Source organism: Meles meles, chromosome 4 (assembly GCF_922984935.1).
Source record: "Meles meles chromosome 4, mMelMel3.1 paternal haplotype, whole genome shotgun sequence".
NCBI lineage: Eukaryota > Metazoa > Chordata > Mammalia > Carnivora > Mustelidae > Meles > Meles meles.
In genome coordinates, this window is record NC_060069.1 from 39,822,341 (window position 1) to 39,845,553 (window position 23,213).

Here is a 23,213-nt window from a genome sequence, read left to right on the forward strand (position 1 = left end):
TTAAAATCACTTTGATACAATCAGTTCTGTATTATCTGATAAATAGGAAGACAAACATATCCTATGATCCCTAATTCCAATTTTAGCAATAAACAAACCCTAGAGTAGTGGTTTCCAACCCTAGGTATTAAAATCACTTAGGGAACTAAGACGTACATAAGTAAACAAGTAACCAAGTTAACACTGAGATTGGAAAAATGAAGAAACCAAAAGGCAAAGAGTGACTCTTCAAAATAAGACATCTAAATCTTACAAGAGAAAAGGAGTAGAATCCAGCAACATCTACAGTAGATGCAGATGTTCTTGAGGCTCAGATGGACTAGTAAGAATACAAGAGCACCCACAAGGGCAAGCAGAGTGTAAGAACTGGGAAGATCCTTTAAAAATGGCTAACCCGGGGGGAGGAGTCAAGATGGCGGAGAAGTAGCAGGAGATCAGCTCGATAGCTTATCTAAACATTGCAAACACCTACAAATCCAACGGAGATCGAAGAGAAGAAGAACAGCAACTCTAGAAACAGAAAATCAACCACTTTCTGAAAGGTAGGACTGGCGGAGAAGTGAATCTAAAACGACGGGAAGATAGACCGCGGGGGGAGGGGCCGGCTCCCAGCAAGCGGCGGAGGAACGGAGCACAAAATCAGGACTTTTAAAAGTCTGTTCCACTGAGGGACATTGCTCCAGAGGCTAACCCAGGGTGAAGCCCACGCGGGGCCAGCGTGGCCGCAGGTCCCGCAGGGTCACAGAAGGACCGGGGGTGTCGGGAGTGTCGCAGAGCTCGCAGCTATTAGAACGGAGAAGCCGGCTGCAGAGACAGAGCCGAGGACTGAACTCTCAGCTCAGGGTTACCTTGAACTGGTCGCGGGCTGGGTGAGCTCGGAGCGCGGCTAGAGGCTGGGGATACAGGAGTGATTGGGTGCTGTCCTCTGCGGGCGCACTGAGGAGTGGGGCCCCAGGCTCTCGGCTCCTCCGGGCCGGAGACTAGAAGGTCACCATTTTCATTCCCGTCCTCCGGAACTCTACGGAAAGCGTTCAGGGAACAGAAGCTCCCAAAAGCGAACCCGAGCCGATTACTTAGTCCGGCCGCCGGTAAGGGCGGTGCAATCCCGCCTCGGGCAAAGACACTTGAGAGTCACTACAACAGACCCCTCCCCCAGAAGATCAACAAAATATCCAGCCAGGACGAAGTTCATCTATCAAGGAAAATAGGTTCATTTCCTAAGACAGCTGCGCAATTCCAGAGGAGGAGAAAGCAAAGCATGGAACTCATGGCTTTCTCCCCATGATTCTTTAGTCTTGCGGCTACTTCAATTTTTTTTTCTTTTTTCTTTTTTCAATTTTTTTTCTTTTTTCTTCTTCTGCTAAATTTTTAAAACTTTTACCCTTTTCTTTTTTAACGTTTTTTGACTAGTTTATCTAAATATATATATTTTTCTTTCTTTTTTATATTTTTTCTTTATTTGTTTTATTTTTTAAATTTTTTTTTTTTTCTGAACCTCTTTTTATCCCATTTCTCCCCCCCACAATTTGGGGTCTCTTCTCATTTGGTTACAGCGCATTTTTCCGGGGTCTTTGCCACCCTTTTAGTAGTTTATTTGCTCCTTCATATCCTCTTATTTGGACAAAATGACAAGGCGGAAAAAATCACCACAAACAAAAGAACAAGAGACAGTACCGAAGGCTAGGGACCTAATCAACACAGACATTGGTAATATGTCAGATCAAGAGTTCAGAATGACGATTCTGAACATTCTAGCCGGGCTCGAAAAAGGCATGGAAGATATGAGAGAAACCCTCTCTGGAGATATTAAAGCCCTTTCTGGAGAAATTAAAGAACTAAAATCTAACCAAGTTGAAATCAAAAAAGCTATTAATGAGGTGCAATCAAAAATGGAGGCTCTCACTGCTAGGATAAATGAGGCAGAAGAAAGAATTAGTGATATAGAAGACCAAATGACAGAGAATAAAGAAGCCGAACAAAAGAGGGACAAACAGCTACCGGACCATGAGGGGAGAATTCGAGAGATAAGTGACACCATAAGACGAAACAACATTAGAATAATTGGGATTCCAGAAGAAGAAGAAACAGAGAAGGGAGCAGAAGGTATATTGGAGAGAATTATTGGAGAGAATTTCCCTAATATGGCAAAGGGAACAAGCATCAAAATCCAGGAGATGCAGAGAACCCCCCTCAAAGTCAACAACAATAGGTCCACACCCCATCACCTAATAGTAAAATTGACAAGTCTTAGTGACAAAGAGAAAATCCTGAAAGCAGCCCGAGAAAAGAAGTCTGTAACATACAATGGTAAAAATATTAGATTGGCAGCAGACTTATCCACAGAGACCTGGCAGGCCAGGAAGAGCTGGCATGATATATTCAGAGCACTAAACGAGAAAAACATGCAGCCAAGAACACTCTATCCAGCTAGGCTATCATTGAAAATAGAAGGAGAGATAAAAAGCTTCCAGGACAAACAAAAACTGAAAGAATTTGCAAACACCAAACCAGCTCTACAGGAAATATTGAAAGGGGTCCTCTAAGCAAACAGAGAGCCTAAAAGTAGTAGATCAGAAAGGTACAGAGACAATATACAGTAACAGTCACCTTACAGGCTAATAATGGCACTAAATTCATATCTCTCAATAGGTACCCTGAATGTTAATGGGCTAAATGCCCCAATCAAAAGACACAGGGTATCAGAATGGATAAAAACACAAAACCCATCAATATGTTGCCTACAAGAAACTCATTTTAGACGCGAAGACACCTCCAGATTTAAAGTGAGGGGGTGGAAAACAATTTACCATGCTAATGGGCATCAGAAGAAAGCTGGGGTGGCAATCCTTATATCAGATCAATTAGATTTTAAGCCAAAGACTATAATAAGAGATGAGGAAGGACACTATATCCTACTCAAAGGGTCTGTCCAACAAGAAGATCAAACAATTTTAAATATCTATGCCCCTAACATGGGAGCAGCCAACCATATCAACCAATTAATAACAAAATCAAAGAAACACATCAATAATAATACAATAATAGTAGGGGACTTGAACACTCCCCTCACTGAAATGGACAGATCATCCAAGCAAAAGATCAACAAGGAAATAAAGGCCTTAAATGACACACTGGACCAGATGGACATCACAGATATATTCAGAACATTTCATCCCAAAGCAACAGAATACACATTCTTCTCTAGTGCACATGGAACCTTCTCCAGAATAGATCACATCCTGGGTCACAAAGCAGGTCTCAACCGGTTTCAAATGATTGGGATCATTCCCTGCATATTTTCAGACCACAATGCTCTGAAGCTAGAACTCAATCACAAGAGGAAAGCTGGAAAGAACCCAAATACATGGAGACTAAACAGCATCCTTCTAAAGAATGAATGGGTCAAACAGGAAATTAAAGAAGAACTGAAAAAATTCATGGAAACAAATGATAATGAAAACACAACAGTTCAAAATCTATGGGACACAGCAAAGGCAGTCCTGAGAGGAAAATATCTAGCGGTACAAGCCTTTCTCAAGAAACAAGAAAGGTCTCAAGTACACAACCTAACCCTACACGTAAAGCAGCTGGAGAAAGAACAAGAAAGAAACCCTAAGCCCAGCAGGAGAAGAGAAATCATAAAGATCAGAGCAGAAATCAATGAAATAGAAACCAAAAAAACAATAGAAAAAAATCAATGAAACTAGGAGTTGGTTCTTTGAAAGAATCAGTAAGATTGATAAACCCCGGCCAGACTCATCAAAAAGAAAAGAGAAAGGATCCAAATAAATAAAATCATGAATGAAAGAGGAGAGATCACAACTAACACCAAAGAAATACAGACAATTACAAGAACATACTATGAGCAACTCTACGCCAACAAATTTGACAACCTGGAAGAAATGGATGCATTCCTAGAGACATATAAACTACCACAACTGAACCAGGAAGAAATAGAAAACATGAACAGGCCCATAACCAGTAAGGAGATTGAAACAGTCATCAAAAATCTCCAAACAAATAAGAGCCCAGGGCCAGACGGCTTCCCAGGGGAATTCTACCAAACATTTAAAGAAGAACGAATTCCTATTCTCCTGAAACTGTTCCAAAAAATAGAAATGGAAGGAAAACTTCCAAACTCATTTTATGAGGCCAGCATCACCTTGATCCCAAAACCAGACAAGGATCCCACCAAAAAAGAGAACTACAGACCAATATCCTTGATGAACACAGACGCAAAAATTCTCGCCAAAATACTAGCCAATAGGATTCAACAGTACATTAAAAGGATTATTCACCACGATCAAGTGGGATTTATTCCAGGGCTACAGGGTTGGTTCAACATCCGCAAATCAATCAATGTGATAGAACACATTAATAAAAGAAAGAACAAGGGGCGCCTGGGTGGCTCAGTGGATTAAGCCGCTGCCTTCAGCTCAGGTCATGATCTCAGGGTCCTGGGATCGAGCCCCGCATTCGGCTCTCTGCCCCGCAGGGAACCTGCTTCCTCCTCTCTCTCTGCCTGCCTCTCTGCCTACTTGTGATCTCTCTCTCTCTGTTAAATAAATAAAATCTTAAAAAAAAATAAAAAATAAAAGAAAGAACAAGAACCATATGATACTCTCAACAGATGCTGAAAAATCATTTGACAAAGTACAGCATCCCTTCCTGATCAAAACTCTTCAAAGTGTAGGGACAGAGGGCACATACCTCAATATTATCAAAGCCATCTATGAAAAACCCACCGCAAATATCATTCTCAATGGAAAGAAACTGAAAGCTTTTCCGCTAAGGTCAGGAACACGGCAGGGATGTCCATTATCACCACTGCTATTCAACACAGTACTAGAAGTCCTAGCCTCAGCAATCAGACAACAAAAAGAAATTAAAGGCATCCAAATTGGTAAAGAAGAAGTCAAACTATCACTCTTCGCAGATGATATGATACTATATGTGGAAAACCCAAAAGACTCCACTCCAAAACTGCTAGAACTTGTACAGGAATTCAGTAAAGTGTCGGGATATAAAATCAATGCACAGAAATCAGTTGCATTTCTGTACACCAACAAGACTGAAGAAAGAGAAATTAAGGAGTCAATCCCATTTACAATTGTACCCAAAACTGTAAGATACCTAGGAATAAACCTAACCAAAGAGGCTAAGAATCTATACACAGAAAATTATAAAGTACTTATGAAAGAAATTGAGGAAGACACAAAGAAATGGAAAAATGTTCCATGCTCCTGGATTGGAAGAATAAATATTGTGAAAATGTCCATGCTACCTAAAGCAATCTACACATTTAATGCAATCCCTATCAAAATACCATCCATTTTTTTCAAAGAAATGGAACAAATAATCCTCAAATTTATATGGAAGCAGAAAAGACCTCGAATAGCCAAAGGAATATTGAAAAAGAAAGCCAAAGTTGGTGGCATCACAATTCCGGACTTCAAGCTCTATTACAAAGCTGTCATCATCAAGACAGCATGGTACTGGCACAAAAACAGACACATAGATCAGTGGAACAGAATAGAGAGCCCAGAAATCGACCCTCAACTCTATGGTCAACTAATCTTGGACAAAGCAGGAAAGAATGTCCAATGGAAAAAAGACAGCCTCTTCAATAAATGGTGCTGGGAAAATTGGACAGCCACATGCAGAAAAATGAAATTGGACCACTTCCTTACACCACACACGAAAATAGACTCCAAATGGATGAAGGACCTCAATGTGAGAAAGGAATCCATCCAAATCCTTGAGGAGAATGCAGGCAGCAACCTCTTCGACCTCAGCCGTAGCAACATCTTCCTAGGAACAACGGCAAAGGCAAGGGAAGCAAGGGCAAAAATGAACTATTGGGATTTCATCAAGATCAAAAGCTTTTGCACAGCAAAGGAAACAGTTAACAAAACCAAAAGACAACTGACAGAATGGGAGAAGATATTTGCAAACGACATATCAGATAAAGGGCTAGTATCCAAAATCTATAAGGAACTCAGCAAACTCAACACCCAAAGAACAAACAATCCAATCAAGAAATGGGCAGAGGACATGAACAGACATTTCTGCAAAGAAGACATCCAGATGGCCAACAGACACATGAAAAAGTGCTCCGCGTCACTCGGCATCAGGGAAATACAAATCAAAACCACAATGAGATATCACCTCACACCAGTCAGAATCGCTAAAATTAACAAGTCAGGAAATGACAGATGCTGGCGAGGATGCGGAGAAAGGGGAACCCTCCTCCACTGTTGGTGGGAATGCAAGCTGGTGCAACCACTCTGGAAAACAGCATGGAGGTTCCTCAAAATGTTGAAAATAGAACTACCCTATGACCCAGCAATTGCACTACTGGGTATTTACCCTAAAGATACAGACGTAGTGATCCGAAGGGGCACGTGTACCCGAATGTTTATAGCAGCAATGTCTACAATAGCCAAACTATGGAAAGAACCTAGATGTCCATCAACAGATGAATGGATAAAGAAGAAGTGGTATATATACACAATGGAATACTATGCAGCCATCAAAAGAAATGAAATCTTGCCATTTGCGACGACGTGGATGGAACTAGAGCGTATCATGCTTAGTGAAATAAGTCAATCGGAGAAAGACAACTATCATATGATCTCCCTGATATGAGGACATGGAGAAGCAACATGGGGGGTTAGGGGGATAGAAGAATAAATGAAACAAGATGGGATTGGGAGGGAGACAAACCATAAATGACTCTTAATCTCACAAAACAAACTGGGGGTTCCTGGGGGGAGGTGGGATTGGGAGAGGGGGAGGGGGCTATGGACATTGGGGAGGGGAGGCGAACCATAAGAGACTATGGACTCTGAAAAACAACCTGAGGGTTTTGAAGGGTCAGGGGTGGGAGGTTGGGGGAACAGGTGGTGGGTAAAGGGAGGGCACGTTTTGCATGGAGCACTGGGTGTTGTGCAAAAACAATGAATACTGTTATGCTGAAAGAAATAAATAAAATGGGAAAAAAAGAAAAAAAAATGGCTAAACCGGGGGCGCCTGGGTGGCTCAGTGGGTTAAAGCCTCTGCCTTTCGCTCGGGTCATGATCCCAGGGTCCTGGGATCGAGCCCCGCATCAGGCTCTCTGCTTGGCAGGGAGCCTGCTTCCTCCTCTCTCTCTCTCTCTGCCTGCCTCTCTCCCTACCTGTGATCTCTATCTGTCAAATAAATAAAAATAAAATCTTTAAAAAAAAAAAAAAAAGGCTAAACCGAAGGGTACTCACTTCTCTGCATATTCTGCATATTCTTTTCCAATCATTCTACCTACTAAATGTTATTATTCATAAGAGAATAAATTTTTCATATGAGTTTGTGCTCATGGACAGATATGGACAAGTCAGAAAACCAAGAAGAAAAATATAATTTCAGGACAGCTACTAAACACTCTTATCTTACCATATGCTTCTTCAATCAAAGCACAGTAAGGGTTAATGCCAGTGCCATTCCTTTTGGCTTCTTGTTCTCCAAGCCTCAGGATATTTTCCAAGCCATTTAGGGCAACCTGTACAATCTTAGAGTCCATGACCGTGAGGAGATCACAAAGTGGCTTGATACAACCAAGTTCTACGAGGTACCTAAATTAATACAAAGAACAATTTAGTCAAACAAAGCATTCAATTTCATAAAACTTTTATGAAATAAGTGGGTTATCCTCAAACTGTAGAGATAAAAATAAGCACCCATTCAGGTGCTTACCACAAATCTACAAATAAATGATACAAAACCATCTCCATTTTTTCCCCCTCCACAATTACTGGATTCCAAGAAACTGAATACCCTCTTACTCTGAATATGAGTAACTCATCAAAACAGTATACTTCTGATTAATTTCATCTTTGTTTCTGTAGATCCACACCTCTGAAACAGGTGCTAAAGGCACCATAGGCCCAACAGGCCAATTCTATTTTGTACAAAGGTCTCTTAAAACTCCAAGAAAACAAATAACTCAATTTAAAAATGGGCAAAGAATATGAACATACATTTCACCAAAGATCTCATGGCAAATTAAATAGGAAAAGATGCTCAACATTATTAATAAATGTCATCAGGGGATGCAAAGTAAAACAGTGATACCACACCTACTAAAATGGCTAAAATGCGAAACAATGGACAATACCAAATGCTGACAAGAATGAGGGGCAAGAGGAGCTCTCATTTTCTTGCTGGTGGGAATCCAACGTGGGATAATCACTTTTGAAGACAGCTTGGCAGTTTTTTTTAAAGCTTTCTGTATAATCCAGCAATCATACTGTGGACAGTCAACCAACTGAGATGAAAACTTAGGTCCATACCAAAACCTATCCACAGATATTTATAACAGATTTATTTGTAACTGCCAAAACACCAGAAGCAACCAAGATGTTCTTAAACAGGCTAATGGATAACCTGTAGTATATCCAGACAATGGACTATTAGTGATAAAAAGAAATGCACTATCAAACCATGAAAAGGCATTAAAGAAAACTTAGACATGCTAAGTATATGAAGGAGTAGTCTGAAAAGACTCCACACTATATGATTCCAAACACATGACATTCTGGAAAAGACAAACTTTTATAAAGACAATAAAAAGTGGGGTCCCTGGGTGGCTCAGTTGGTTAAACATCTGACTCTTGATTTCAGCTCAGTCCTATGCCAGGCTCCACCCTGGCATGGAACCTGCTTAAGATTTTTTCTCTACCTCACCCCCTGCCCCTCTCCCTTAAAAAAAAAAAAAAAAAAGTATAGTGGTTGCCAGAGGTATGAGCTGTGGGGGTAGAGGACTAGTGAGGAATAGGTGAAGCTGACGGAATCATACAGTAGAACTATTTTTTTTTTAAAGTAGAACTATTCTGTGGCGCCTGGGTGGTTCAGTGGGTTAAGCCTCTGCCTTCTGCTCAGGTCATGATCCCAGGGTCCTGGGATCGAGCCCTGAGTCGGGCTCTCTGCTCAGCAGGGAGCCTGCTTCCTCCTCTCCTTCTGCCTGCCTGTCTGCCTACTTGTGATCTGTCTGTCAAATCAATCAATCAATCAATCTTTAAATAAAAAAAAAAGATCTGTTTAAAAAAAAATAAAATACAGAACTGTTCTGTATAATGCTACAATGGTCCTATTTCTACCATTCCAATACCTATAGAATTACACTACACAAAAATTGTATACAACACAAAAAGTTTTCAGCTCTGACCATGATCTCAGGATCCTGGGATCAAGCCCTGCATCAAGCTCTGCACTCAATGGGGCGTCTACTTCTCTGCCCCTCTCTACCTTTTCCCCTCCTCTTACACTCACACTCTCTCTCACATAAATAAATCTTTTTTTTTTTTTTAAAGATTTTATTTATTTATTTGACAGAGAGAGATCACAAGTAGGCAGAGAGGCAGGCAGAGAGAGTGAGAGGGAAGCAGGCTCCCTGCTGAGCAGAGAGCCCAATGCGGACTCGATCCCAGGACCCTGAGATCATGACCTGAGCCGAAGGCAGCGGCTTAAACCACTGAGCCACCCAGGCGCCCCTCACATAAATAAATCTTAAAAAAAAAAAAAACAAAAAACAAACCAAGCCTATTTTACGGTTATGTTAGTTATAGATTTGAAAAACAGAAAAACATAAAAGTACACAGAGATTAACCACTACTATTATATCCTACTATGGCTTCCTCTGCGTCCTAATTTTTTTTTTTTTAAAGATTTTATTTATTTCTTTGACAGACAGAAATCACAAGTAGGCAGAGAGGCAGGCAGAGAGAAAGAGGGGGAAGCAGGCTCCCCGCTGAGCAGAGAGCCCGATGCGGGGCTCGATCCCAGGACCCTGGGATCATGACCTGAGCCGAAGGCAGAGGCTTTAACCCACTGAGCCAACCAGGTGCCCCTGCGTCCTAATTTTTATGAAGGGCACCCATCTACCCTTTTCCCTAGTTACCTTGGACTCTTCCCTTTCCTTGCTACTTAAAGCCTGCCAGCAAGTCCTACAGATCCTTCTTTCCTGTACTGAGACTCGTTATCTCATGCTACAACTATTACGTTAATCCTGGCCATTTACGAACTACTGTAATGGCATTTTAATTGCTCTTTCCTCCTCAAAATATTATGTTCTTCATATTACTCTCAAGGCTAAAGACACTGAGTCTTCCCAATACTCAAGACGAAGGCCTTCTGGGGCACCTGGCTGGCTCAGCGGTTAAGCATCTGCCTTCGGCCCAGGTCATGATCCCAGGATTCTGGGATTGAGCCCCACATCAGGCTCCCCGCTCAGCAGGAGGCCTGCTTTCCCTCTACTACTCCCCCTACTTGTGTTCCTGCTCTCAGTGTCTCACTCTCTCCCTCTCTAATAAGTAAATAAAATCTTAAAAAGAAAGAAAAAAAAAGACTAAGGCCTTCATCCCAGTTTCCAAAGCCCATCAATTATTTAATTCCTCATCTTACAAAAGAACAATCTATAGTAGGGTGCCTAGGTGGCCCAGTTGGTTGAGCATCTGCCTTTATTTCTGGTCATGACCTCAGGGCCCTGGGAACAAGCCCCACAATGGGCTCTCTACTCAGCAGGGCATCTGCTTTTCCCTGTCCCTCTCCCTCTGTGATAGCTCTCTCTCTCGAATAAATAAAATCTTTTTTAAAAAAAAATCCTTTTTTTTAAAAAAGATTTTATTTATTTGACATTCTTAAGACTAAACATCAAATAAAAAAGCTTTAAATCGTTAGGCTAAATATAATCAAATGCTGATCTACAGGTTCTTTTTTTTTTTTTTTTAAAGATTTTATTTATTTATTTGACAGACAGAGAACACAAGTAGGCAGAGAGGCAGACAGAGAGAGAGGGGGAAGCAGGCTCTCTGCCGAGCAGAGAGCCCGACGCGGGGCTCGATCCCAGGACCTTGAGATCATGACCTGGGCCGAAGGCAGAGGCTTTAACCCACTGAGCCACCCAGGCGCCCCTGATCTACAGGTTCTTAAGAATGACATTTATTCTTTATATTTAACCTAAATTATACTTAACCTAAAATTATGAATATCTCCTACGTTACTCTAGTTGGTTCTTGCATCTAAGTCTTATCTACTTAATAAGAATAGGCAAAACCACACAGATGTCTTTTTTCACTGATAAAGTCAGTTTATTTTCTATAATATGGATTGTAATATTTTTGTAATATTTTTCAAAATAACTCTTCATCTGGTTAAGAAGAAACTGCTAGGATATTGATAATGAACTTCATTAATATAAACAGCTATGCTGAATTTTAAAAAGGAATAGTTAAGTAGTCTTTCTATTCTTCTCTAACAGAGCAAAATAGCCCTGAACACTTTCTGATGAAATCTACCACAGTATTTTAGAAATGTTTTAAAGATATGTGTATAGTTTAACCACTTAAGAAACCATATTATATCTTCTACAGTATTTCTACTACCATCACTGGGATAAATGTCATTACCAGTGGAGGCATACTTATAATCATAGTACCCCAGAACCAGAATCTTAGGTTAAAAAAAGACCTTAATCTCATACAAAATGCCTCTTAAGACTACTTTGTCTTCCTTGAAACCTATCCATGATGAACTTTACCAAAGCAGCTATTTGCAGTGTTAATTTATTTTATTATTATAGGTACACAGTTACCTTCTCTACCTAATCAACTTCTGAAATATTAGAACTACCTTTTACATTCCTACAGAGACCTAAAAATTAGTATTGGTTAAATAGTGCCAACACTTAACCCACAAAGCAAAAATACAAGAAGTAGCTGTATCGTTCTGATAGTATATATAAGGAAGGGGTTATAACTTCAACGTTCATTTAAAATCACCTTCCCCTCATCTGAATTCCGCATAAAGAAAGTTAAGGCAGGTTAAGAAGAGTCTAAGTTCCATTTTTCTCTTCAGCATTAATCTTTTAATTGAAAAACATAATTTAACATTTAAGTATATGATGTTTTCTTTAGGAACTGATTCCTGTCCATATTTATGCCTTCTCTAGCCATTAAGATTATAAACCACCCAAGGGGGCATTTAAGTCTCAAGCGGCTACAGCTCTCTCCATTTACTTAACATTACAGGAATTTAGGATCCACTGACTCCAGTGAATTTGGCATTTTATCCTCAGATATACCTCTCTTTCAAAGTCTGATCAAAATCTATAAAGACATCTAAACTAAAATAGCAAAAGTTAAATACCAAAGTTGGACTCTAAGGACTCTACTAACCTTCTAGACTACCTAAGATTTTTCTGATCAAAAAGCTCCAGAGGAGGAGGAGTCAAGATGGCAGAGAAGTAGCAGGCTGAGATTACATCAGGTAGCAGGAGATCAGCTCGATAGCTTATCTAAACATTGCAAACACCTACAAATCCAACGGGAGATCGAAGAGAAGAAGAACAGCAATTCTAGAAACAGAAAATCAACCACTTTCTGAAAGGTAGGACTGGCGGAGAAGTAAATCCAAAGCGGTGGGAAGATAGACCACGGTGGGAGGGGACAGCTCCTGGCAAGCAGTGGAGCAGCAGAGCACTAAATCAGGACTTTTAGAAGTCTGTTCCGCTGAGGGACATCGCTCCAGAGGCTAAACTGGGGTGAAGCCCACACGGGGTCAGCGTGGCCCCAGGTCCCGCAGGGTCACAGAAAGATCGGGGATGTCAGAGTGTTGCAGAGCTAGCAGGTATTAGAACGGGGAAGCCAGCTACAGACACAGAGCCGAGGAGTGAGTTCTCAGCTCAGGGTTACCTTGAACCGGTTGCAGGCTGGATGAGCTTGGAGCGCGGCCGGAGGCCAGGGAGACGGGAGTGATTGGGCGCTATTCTCTGAGGGTGCACTGAGGAGTGGGGCCCCGAGCTCTAGGCTCCTCCGGGCCAGAGTCTGGGAGGCCGCCATTTTGATTCCCATCCTCCGGAACTCTAGGGAAAGTGTTCAGGGAACAAAAGCTCCCGAAAGCGAACCCAAGCGGATTACTTAGCCCGGCCCCTGGTAAGGGCGGTACAATTCCGCCTCTGGCAAAGACACTTGGCCCCTACCCCAGAAGATCAACAAGAAATCCAGCCAGGACCAAGTTCACCTACCAAGGAAAGCAGGTTCAATACCAAAGAGAGCAGCAGAATTCCAGAGGAGGAGAAAGCAAAGCATGGAACTCATGGCTTTCTCCCCATGATTCTTTAGTCTTGCGGTTAATTCAATTCTTTTTTCAATTTTTTTTTTCTTTTTTCTTCTTCTGCTAATTTTTTAAAACTTTCACCCTTTTCTTTTTTAACGTTTTTTGACTAGTTTATCTAAAACATATGGTTTTTTTTTCTTTTTTAATATTTTTTCTTTATTTGTTTTATTTTTTGAATTTTTTTCTTTTTTTTTTTCTGAACCTCTTTTTATCCCCTTTCTCCCCCACCACAATTTGGGGTCTCTTCTGATTTGGTTACAGCGCATTTTTCTGGGGTCTTTGCCACCCTTTTAGTATTTTACTTGATCCTTCATATCCTCTTATCTGGACAAAATGACAAGGTGGAAAAAATCACCACAAACAAAAGAACAAGAGGCAGTACCGAAGGCTAGGGACCTAATCAACACAGACATTGGTAATATGTCAGATCAAGAGTTCAGAATGACGATTCTGAACGTTCTAGCCGGGCTCGAAGAAGGCATGGAAGATATGAGAGAAACCCTCTCTGGAGATATTAAAGCCCTTTCTGGAGAAATTAAAGAACTAAAATCTAACCAAGTTGAAATCAAAAAAGCAATTAATGAGGTGCAATCAAAAATGGAGGCTCTCACTGCTAGGATAAATGAGGCAGAAGAAAGAATTAGTGATATAGAAGACCAAATGACAGAGAATAAAGCTGAGCAAAAGAGGGACAAACAGCTACTGGACCATGAGGGGAGAATTTGAGAGATAAGTGACACCATAAGAAGAAACAACATTAGAATAATTGGGATTCCAGAAGAAGAGGAAAGAGAGAGGGGAGCAGAAGGTATATTGGAGAGAATTATTGGAGAGAATTTCCCTAATATGGCAAAGGGAACAAGCATCAAAATCCAGGAGGTGCAGAGAACCCCCCTCAAAGTCAACAAGAATAGGTCCACACACCGTCACCTAATAGTAAATTTACAAGTCTTAGTGACAAAGAGAAAATCCTGAAAGCAGCCCGAGAAAAGAAGTCTGTAACATACAATGGTAAAAATATTAGATTGGCAGCAGACTTATCCACAGAGACCTGGCAGGCCAGGAAGAGCTGGCATGATATATTCAGAGCACTAAACGAGAAAAACATGCAGCCAAGAACACTCTATCCAGCTAGGCTATCATTGAAAATAGAAGGAGAGATAAAAAGCTTCCAGGACAAACAAAAACTGAAAGAATTTGCAAACACCAAACCAGCTCTACAGGAAATATTGAAAGGGGTCCTCTAAGCAAACAGAGAGCCTAAAAGTAGTAGATCAGAAAGGTACAGAGACAATATACAGTAACAGTCACCTTACAGGCTAATAATGGCACTAAATTCATATCTCTCAATAGGTACCCTGAATGTTAATGGGCTAAATGCCCCCAATCAAAAGACACAGGGTATCAGAATGGATAAAAACACAAAACCCATCAATATGTTGCCTACAAGAAACTCGTTTTAGACGCGAAGACACCTCCAGATTTAAAGTGAGGGGGTGGAAAACAATTTACCATGCTAATGGGCATCAGAAGAAAGCTGGGGTGGCAATCCTTATATCATATCAATCAGATTTTAAGCCAAAGACTATAATAAGAGATAAGGAAGGACACTATATCATACTCAAAGGGTCTGTCCAACAAGAAGATCTAACAATTTTAAATATCTATGCCCCTAATGTGGGAGCAGCCAACTATATCAACCAATTAATAACAAAATCAAAGAAACACATCAATAAATAATATAATAATAGTAGGGGACCTTAACACTCCCCTCACTGAAATGGACAGATCATCCAAGCAAAAGATCAACAAGGAAATAAAGGCCTTAAATGACACACTGGACCAGATGGAAATCACAGATATATTCAGAAAATTCCATCCCAAAGCAACAGAATACACATTCTTCTCTAGTGCACATGGAACATTCTCCAGAATAGATCACATCCTGGGTCACAAAGCAGGTCTCAACCGGTTTCAAATGATTGGGATCATTCCCTGCATATTTTCAGACCACAATGCTCTGAAGTTAGAACTCAATCACAAGAGGAAATTTGGAAAGAACCCAAATACATGGAGACTAAACAGCATCCTTCTAAAGAATGAATGGGTCAACCAAGAAATTAAAGAATTGAAAAAATTCATGGAAACAAATGATAATGAAAACACAACGGTTCAAAATCCGTGGGTCAGAGCAAAGGCAGTCCTGAGAGGAAAATATCTAGCGGTACAAGCCTTTCTCAAGAAACAAGAAAGGTCTCAAGTACACAACCTAACCCTACACCTAAAGGAGCTGGAGAAAGAACAAGAAAGAAACCCTAAGCCCAGCAGGAGAAGAGAAATCATAAAGATCAGAGCAGAAATCAATGAAATAGAAACCAAAAAAACAACAGAAAAATCAACGAAACTAGGAGCTGGTTCTTTGAAAGAATTAATAAGATTGATAACCCCTGGCCAGACTTATCGAAAAGAGAAAGGACCCAAATAAATAAAATCATGAATGAAAGAGGAGAGATCACAACTAACACCAAAGAAATACAGACAATTATAAGAACATACTATGAGCAACTCTACGCCAACAAATTTGACAATCTGGAAGAAATGGATGCATTCCTAGAGATATAGAAACTACTACAACTGAACCAGGAAGAAATAGAAAACCTCAACAGACCCATAACCAGTAAGGAGATTGAAACAGTCATCAAAAATCTCCAAACAAATAAGAGCCCAGGGCCAGACGGCTTCCCAGGGGAATTCTACCAAACATTTAAAGAAGAACGAATTCCTATTCTCCTGAAACTGTTCCAAAAAATAGAAATGGAAGGAAAACTTCCAAACTCATTTTATGAGGCCAGCATCACGTTGATGCCAAAACCAGACAAGGATCCCATCAAAAAAGAGAACTACAGGGGCGCCTGGGTGGCTCAGTGGGTTAAGCCGCTGCCTTCGGCTCAGGTCATGATCTCGGGGTCCTGGAATCGAGTCCCACATCGGGCTCTCTGCTCAGCAGGGAGCCTGCTTCCCTCTCTCTCTCTCTCTGCCTGCCTCTCTATCTACTTGTGATCTCTCTCTGTCAAATAAATAAAAAATAAAATCTTAAAAAAATAAAAAATAAAAAAAAAAGAGAACTACAGACCAATATCCTTGATGAACACAGATGCAAAAATTCTCAACAAAATACTAGCCAATAGAATTCAACAGTTCATTAAAAGGATTATTCACCACGACCAAGTGGGATTTATTCCGGGGCTGCAAGGTTGGTTCAACATCTGCAAATCAATCATTGTGATAGAACACATTAATAAAAGAAAGAACAAGAACCTTATGATACTCTCAGTAGATGCTGAAAAAGCATTTGACAAAGTACAGCATCCCTTCCTGATCAAAACTCTTCAAAGTGTAGGGATAGAGGACACATACCTCAATATTATCAAAGCCATCTATGAAAAACCCACCGCAAATATCATTCTCAATGGAGAAAAACTGAAGATTTTTCCGCTAAGGTCAGGAAAAACCCACCGCAAATATCATTCTCAATGGAGAAAAACTGAAAGCTTTTCTGCTAAGGTCAGGAACACGGCAGGGATGTCCATTATCACCACTGCTATTCAACATAGTACTAGATGTCCTATCAGACAACAAAAAGAAATTAAAGGCATCCAAATCGGCAAAGAAGAAGTCAAACTATCACTCTTCGCAGATGATATGGTTCTTTATGTGGAAAACCCAAAAGACTCCACTCCAAAACTGCTAGAACTTGTACAGGAATTCAGTAAAATGTCAGGATATAAAATCAATGCATAGAAATCAGTTGCATTTCTCTACACCAACAAGACAGAAGAAAGAGAAATTAAGGAGTCAATCCCATTTACAATTACACCCAAAACTGTAAGATACCTAGGAATAAACCTAACCAAAGAGGCTAAGAATCTATACTCAGAAAACTATAAAGTACTCATGAAAGAAATTGAGGAAGACACAAAGAAATGGAAAAATGTTCCAAGCTCATGGATTGGAAAAACAAACATTGTGAAAATGTCTATGCTACCTAAAGCAATCTACACATTTAATGCAATCCCTATCAAAATACCATCCATTTTTTTTCAAAGAAATGGAACAAATAATCCTAAAATTTATATGGAAGCAGAAAAGACCTCGAATAGCCAAAGGAATATTGAAGAACAAAGCCAAAGTTGGTGGCATCACAATTCCGGACTTCAAGCTCTATTACAAAGCTGTCATCATCAAGACAGCATGGTACTGGCACAAAAACAGACACATAGATCAGTGGAACAGAATAGAGAGCCCAGAAATCGACCCTCAACTCTATGGTCAACTAATCTTCGACAAAGCAGGAAAGAATGTCCAATGGAAAAAAGACAGCCTCTTCAATAAATGGTGCTGGGAAAATTGGACAGCCACATGCAGAAAAATGAAATTGGACCACTTCCTTATACCACACATGAAAATAGACTTAAAATGGATGAAGGACCTCAATGTGAGAAAGGAATCCATCAAAATCCTTGAAAACACAGGCAGCAGACTCTTCGACCTCAGCCACAGCAACGCCTTTCTAGGAACATCGCCAAAGGCAAGGGAAGCATGGGCAAAAATGAACTATTGGGATTTCATCAAGATCAAAAGCTTTTGCACAGCAAAGGAAACAGTTAACAGAACCAAAAGACAACTGACAGAATGGGAGAAGATATTTGCAAACGACATATCAGATAAAGGGCTAGTGTCCAAAATCTATAAAGAACTTAGCAAATTCAACACCCAAAGAACAAATAACCCAATCAAGAAATGGGCAGAAGACATGAACAGACATCTGCAAAGAAGACATCCAGATGGCCAACAGACACATGAAAAAGTGCTCCACATCACTCGGCATCAGGGAAATACAAATCAAAACCACAATGAGATATCACCTCACACCAGTCAGAATGGCTAAAATTAACAAGTCAGGAAATGACAGATGCTGGCGAGGATGCGGAGAAAGTGGAACCCTCCTACACTGTTGGTGGGAATGCAAGCTGGTGCAAGCACTCTGGAAAACAGCATGGAGGTGCCTCAAAATGTTGAAAATACAATTACCCTATGACCCAGCAATTGCACTACTGGGTATTTACCCTAAAGATACAAACGTAGGGATCCGAAGGGGCACGTGCACCCAAATGTTTATAGCAGCAATGTCTACAATAGCCAAATTATGGAAAGAATCTAGATGTCCATCAACAGATGAATAGATAAAGAAGAGGTGGAATATATACACAATGGAATACTATGCAGCCATCAAAAGAAATGAAATCTTGCCATTTGCAATGACATAGATGGAACTAGAGGGTATCATGGTTAGCGAAATAAGTCAATTCGAGAAAGACAACTATCATATGATCTCCCTGATATGAGGAAGTGGAGATGCAACATGGGGGGTTAGGGGGATAGGAGAAGAATAAATGAAAGAAAATGGGATTGGGAGGGAGACAAACCATAAGTGACTCTTAATCTCACAGAACAAACTGAGGATTACTGGGCGGAGGGGAGGTTGGGAGAGGGGGGAGGGGAGGTTGGGAGAGGGGGGAGGGGAGGTTGGGAGAGGGGTGTGGGATTATGGACACTGGGGAGGGTATGTGCTATGGTGAGTGCTATGAAGTGTGTAAACCTGGCGATTCACAGACCTATACCCCTGGGGATAAAAATACATTATATGTTTATAAAAAAATAAAAATAAAAGATTTAAAAAAAAAAAAAAGCTCTAGAGTAGGCTAAAGCCACCCCATAAATACTTCTTTTCTCTCAAACCTCAAGTGTGCCTTACTTCTATTATCCTGGAATTATTTCAGCAGGAAGGAATGGGAAAAAATTAAATACACATCTGAGTCTAGTTATGAAACTCACAACAATCTTCCAAGAGGTTAGAAATGAGCATTCATAACTAGCAGACCTGATTTTTCCTTTAATTTACAAGATGCTACCTAGCTAGTACTTACTTGATCTGTTCAGCTGATCCTCCAGAAGTTGCATTTGTGATGGCCCAAGCTGCTTCTTTCCTTGTCCGAAACTCAGCAGTTTGTAATATACTAATGAGGGCTGGAAAAATGTTGGCATCTATCACAGTCTGAAATTAAATGAAAAGGGAAATCACAAATTTCAAAAATGTTCATGATGCTAATTACAACTTTATAGCTGGCTTCATTAATGACACCCCTCCCCCTGTTAAAAATTAACTGCAAGGAGTTTAAATTCTCTTACCCATAATCTTTCAACCATACTTGTTATCACTGGTAACACTCCCTGTAGTCTGGGATCTTATAATCTCTTAGTTTTTCCTTGAGTTCTTTTCTCTTTGATTGTCCTCTCTTGTTCCACCCACAGTAATAAATTACAAAAGTTCAATTTTCTGTTCCTCTGCTAGTCTCATTTCTTTCACAGCATCCAACTCTGACATGTGTATTTTAACCCTTCAGTCCTCACTTTTGGGTGCCCCAGCCCATGGTGGCCAACAGCTTGCTTTAGATCTGCTAACCATTTTAACCTCATCCACCCTCTATATAAGGTCTCCTCTCAAATCTCTTTTGGTATTTGCAAAGGCTCTTTTTGTATTTACTTATTCTAAATATTTCAGTCACTAAGTCTCCTTTACATTCTATATTTAAAACATCCCAATCCTATTCCAACCTACCACCTCCCACACAGATTACGAGCATAGCCTGTAGTTGGACAGAGTACTTTCACTCACTCCCCCTCATATATGAAAACTAAACCAATCTGCCTCATTTTTCTCCTAAGTTCAAAAACCTAAAATGGGTTTTGTATGATTTCCTCTATCAAGAAACTGAGAAATTCTACATGAGAGCCTGATAGTAGCAGGCAATCAACTACAGCTTAAATCACCTCGTATGTACTGTTAATAGCTATCAATCTCAGTCTCTGGCAGCATTCTGGGGATGACTAACCATGCTTTTTTTGTTTTGTTTGTTTCAAGTTTTTATTTAAATTCTAGTTAGTTAACATATAGTGTAATATTGGTTTCAGGAATAGAATTTAGTGATTCATCAACCACGGTTTCCTGATCAAGAACTCTGTTACACTGGTGAAGGAAGTCAGCAAAGTTAGTGGAAAGACACTTCATCTCGATCCTGTCATTTAGTAGCAGTGTCCTTGAGCAAATCACTTTCTCTGATCCTCAGTTTCATCCTTAAAAGAGAATACTGGATGAGATAATGTCTATGATTCCACTCAGCTCAAAGTCCCAGAGGTCTGTGTTTTATCTTTCATAACCAGTTGTTTCTTAGCCTTTCTTAGGACCTATGGTGACCTTCAGCCAACTGCTTGCTTCATCTTCCACTTGGGTTACTTTCCCCCCTGATATAAGAATAAAATTAAAAGGCAGATAACCATTTAGAGAAAAATGGGTCCCCAAAGGTTTTATAAAAAACTAGATTACCCAATACATGGGTCTACTAGAAAAAAAACCTTATTTGGCAAGAGTAAAGTCAAGCTGTTTAGTATGAAGATCATCAAAACCTTTTGGAAATGTAAGACACTATCTGTTGCGTCTCAGCAAATCATCAAATATTGAAGGCAAACGGAAAAACCAAAGTTTCAAAAGTCTGAACTTCTGTAAGGTAGGTTAAAATTAAAAAAAAGTAAACTAAACAAGACAACAGTGTTGGAAGTTCATGGTCTCCAAGGTAGTATCGAAAAAAAAAATTTAAGGCTAACTGAAAAAAACCTAAAACCTAAAAATAAAAATAGAAGAAAAAAGACAGATGCTATGGGATTACCTGAATCTGTGCTCTATTTCCAGCTGTGATATTAGATATTGTCCAACATGCTTCCTTTTTGATAGATTCCTTTGGGCTACTGAGCAAATGCAATAAACTCTGCAGAGCTGAGCAATTCAAAATTACCTAAACAGAAAAGTTTGAAACTTACTCTCTATTGACCAGAGGTAAATCTTTAACTCATTTATTTTAGGAATGATATAAGCAAAGAAATAATGTCTCCCCTTGAAATTTTAGTAAGAAATAACTTTATAAATGTAAAAAAGTATTCAGTGCCAGTAAGTATTAGTTTCTAAGATTACCAAAGCAGTTTTGTTATACACATTACAATCGTATAACTGCTATCTCATAAGGCATAATAATGTATTAGTCCTTCACCTTCCTATCCTCATAGGAATGAAAAAGTCTTTTGGGTAGGTAAATAGATGAAGTGGCCAGAAATTCAGAAGTGGTCTCAGATTTTTTAAGTCTTCTGTTAACACTCTACCTGGTCATCATTCAACAAATACCCACTTACTAAAGTACACCAAGTGCTTCAGAGGACAGAAAGACAGGATATGTCTCCAGCTTTCAAACAGCTTACAAAGGGGAGGGAGAGTAAGACAAAGACACATGAAGGAGATCTAGTCTACCAAAACTAACCTCATAAGTTACAATGACTGAAACAGTATGCGGTAGGCTCAAGAATCAATCACTGAGTAACAGTAACAGAACAGGCATCTAGTCCAGAAACTAATGCAGGTCTTTATAAGGAATTAAATATATAATAAAGTTCCTCCAGAGGTTAACTAGTTGAAAAACATTTTTTATTTTTAAGAAGTATTTTTTAGAAAGTCCAATTCTTAACCCATTACCAAAAAACACACAACTAATTTAAAGAGTAAACATACAAACACACCAGAAAACAAAGAAAATATCAGGAAATAACTGGTCTGGGGATAGTGAAGGCCTATACAAGCATAAAAACAATGGACGAAATTACAGGGGAAAATAAAACTTCATCAAACATTTGCATGTCAAAAAAATATAAAAATTAAAATGCACACTACGTAATGTAAAAAAAAAATTCCAACAGATAAAAGGATTGCTGTCTTTAATATGTAAATTGTTAAAAGAAACAATTTTAATAGATTACCTCCCTCACAAGTAATGAAAGAAATGCAAATTAAAATGAAGCCATTTCTGCCTATCTAATACAGCTCAAAAACTAATAAAACATGTGGTTAAAGAAACACAATTTTAACAGTATAAAAGATACTACAAAGCAATTTTTTAAATGCCAAAGATGTGATTTAGAAAATACACATGCCAAAAAAATAATAATAAACCTGTCACCAGTTAAAGACAATACTCTCGGAGTGGTCAGGAAGAAAGACTTTGTGAGGTTGGGGGAAGTGCCCTGAAACGCAGATAGGATTTCATAAGCAAAGAAGAGGGAGGACACAGCAGATAAGAAAGGCTGGGAATAAAAAAGTGCTGAGACAAGCTACCACAAAGTACCAAAATAAGGAAAGAATAGAGCAGTAAGGCTTCATTAAGGAAGAGTTCACTAACCGCAAAATTAACAGTAGGCTACAAGAAAGAGACTAAAATCCTGAAGTACAAATTCTTTAGTCTTTCAAGATTCTTTATCTCATAATCATTAAAGAAGTTCATTGTTTCTGAAAGGAAGGTAATGTGAACAAGGTTGTTGTAGGAAAGATCAAACTATTACTATGAAGAGTCAAATGAGAGGGGTAAATGCTGGGGAGACAAGAAAGATAAATCAGGTAGGTACAGCAGTGACCCTTGTGTGTGAGAAAACATAGACCAAACTAAGGTAATTAGATAAAGATATTGAGACACTAAGAATCAACGAGAGATGGAGACACCAGATACTACTGCAAAGTTTCAAGGGGGGGGGGGGGGAGTTGAATCGTTACCTCACTGACTGAAATGGAAAAAAAAAAAAAAAAAAAGACATAGAACCAGCCTTCTGGGGGGAAGAAGATAAATTGTGAGAGACACAAATGTGAGACACGCAAGCAGAGATATCTAATAGGCTATTGGAGACCCAGAAGCAGTACTTAAGGGACATCAGAACTAGATGTATAGATACAGAACTTCCTTCATTCAGTAATTTTTGAGTCCTTCTACATTGTGCCAGGAACTATTAAGACTACAGAAGGACAAAAATGAACAAGGCTGACACCACTCCCCGTCTAGAAGCTCACAATCTAATAATTAGACAGTTAGGATATAGTGCGGTATGTGCTATGACAGATGAAACAAAAGAAGGCACAC

The 23,213-nt window shown here is 39.6% G+C and overlaps 1 protein-coding gene across 1 annotated transcript in view; it reads right to left on the reverse strand.

Annotated features, from left to right (window-relative positions):
* KPNA1 (karyopherin subunit alpha 1) overlaps positions 1–23,213 on the reverse strand; it is an 82,380-nt gene that overhangs the window by 3,021 nt on the left and 56,146 nt on the right. The window contains exons 11-13 of the mRNA XM_046002409.1: positions 20,931–21,056; positions 19,134–19,261; positions 7,429–7,607 (exon numbers count right to left, since the gene is read on the reverse strand). Of these exons, the coding sequence (XP_045858365.1) occupies positions 7,429–7,607; positions 19,134–19,261; positions 20,931–21,056 (433 nt within the window). The remainder of the gene's footprint in view (positions 1–7,428; positions 7,608–19,133; positions 19,262–20,930; positions 21,057–23,213) is intronic.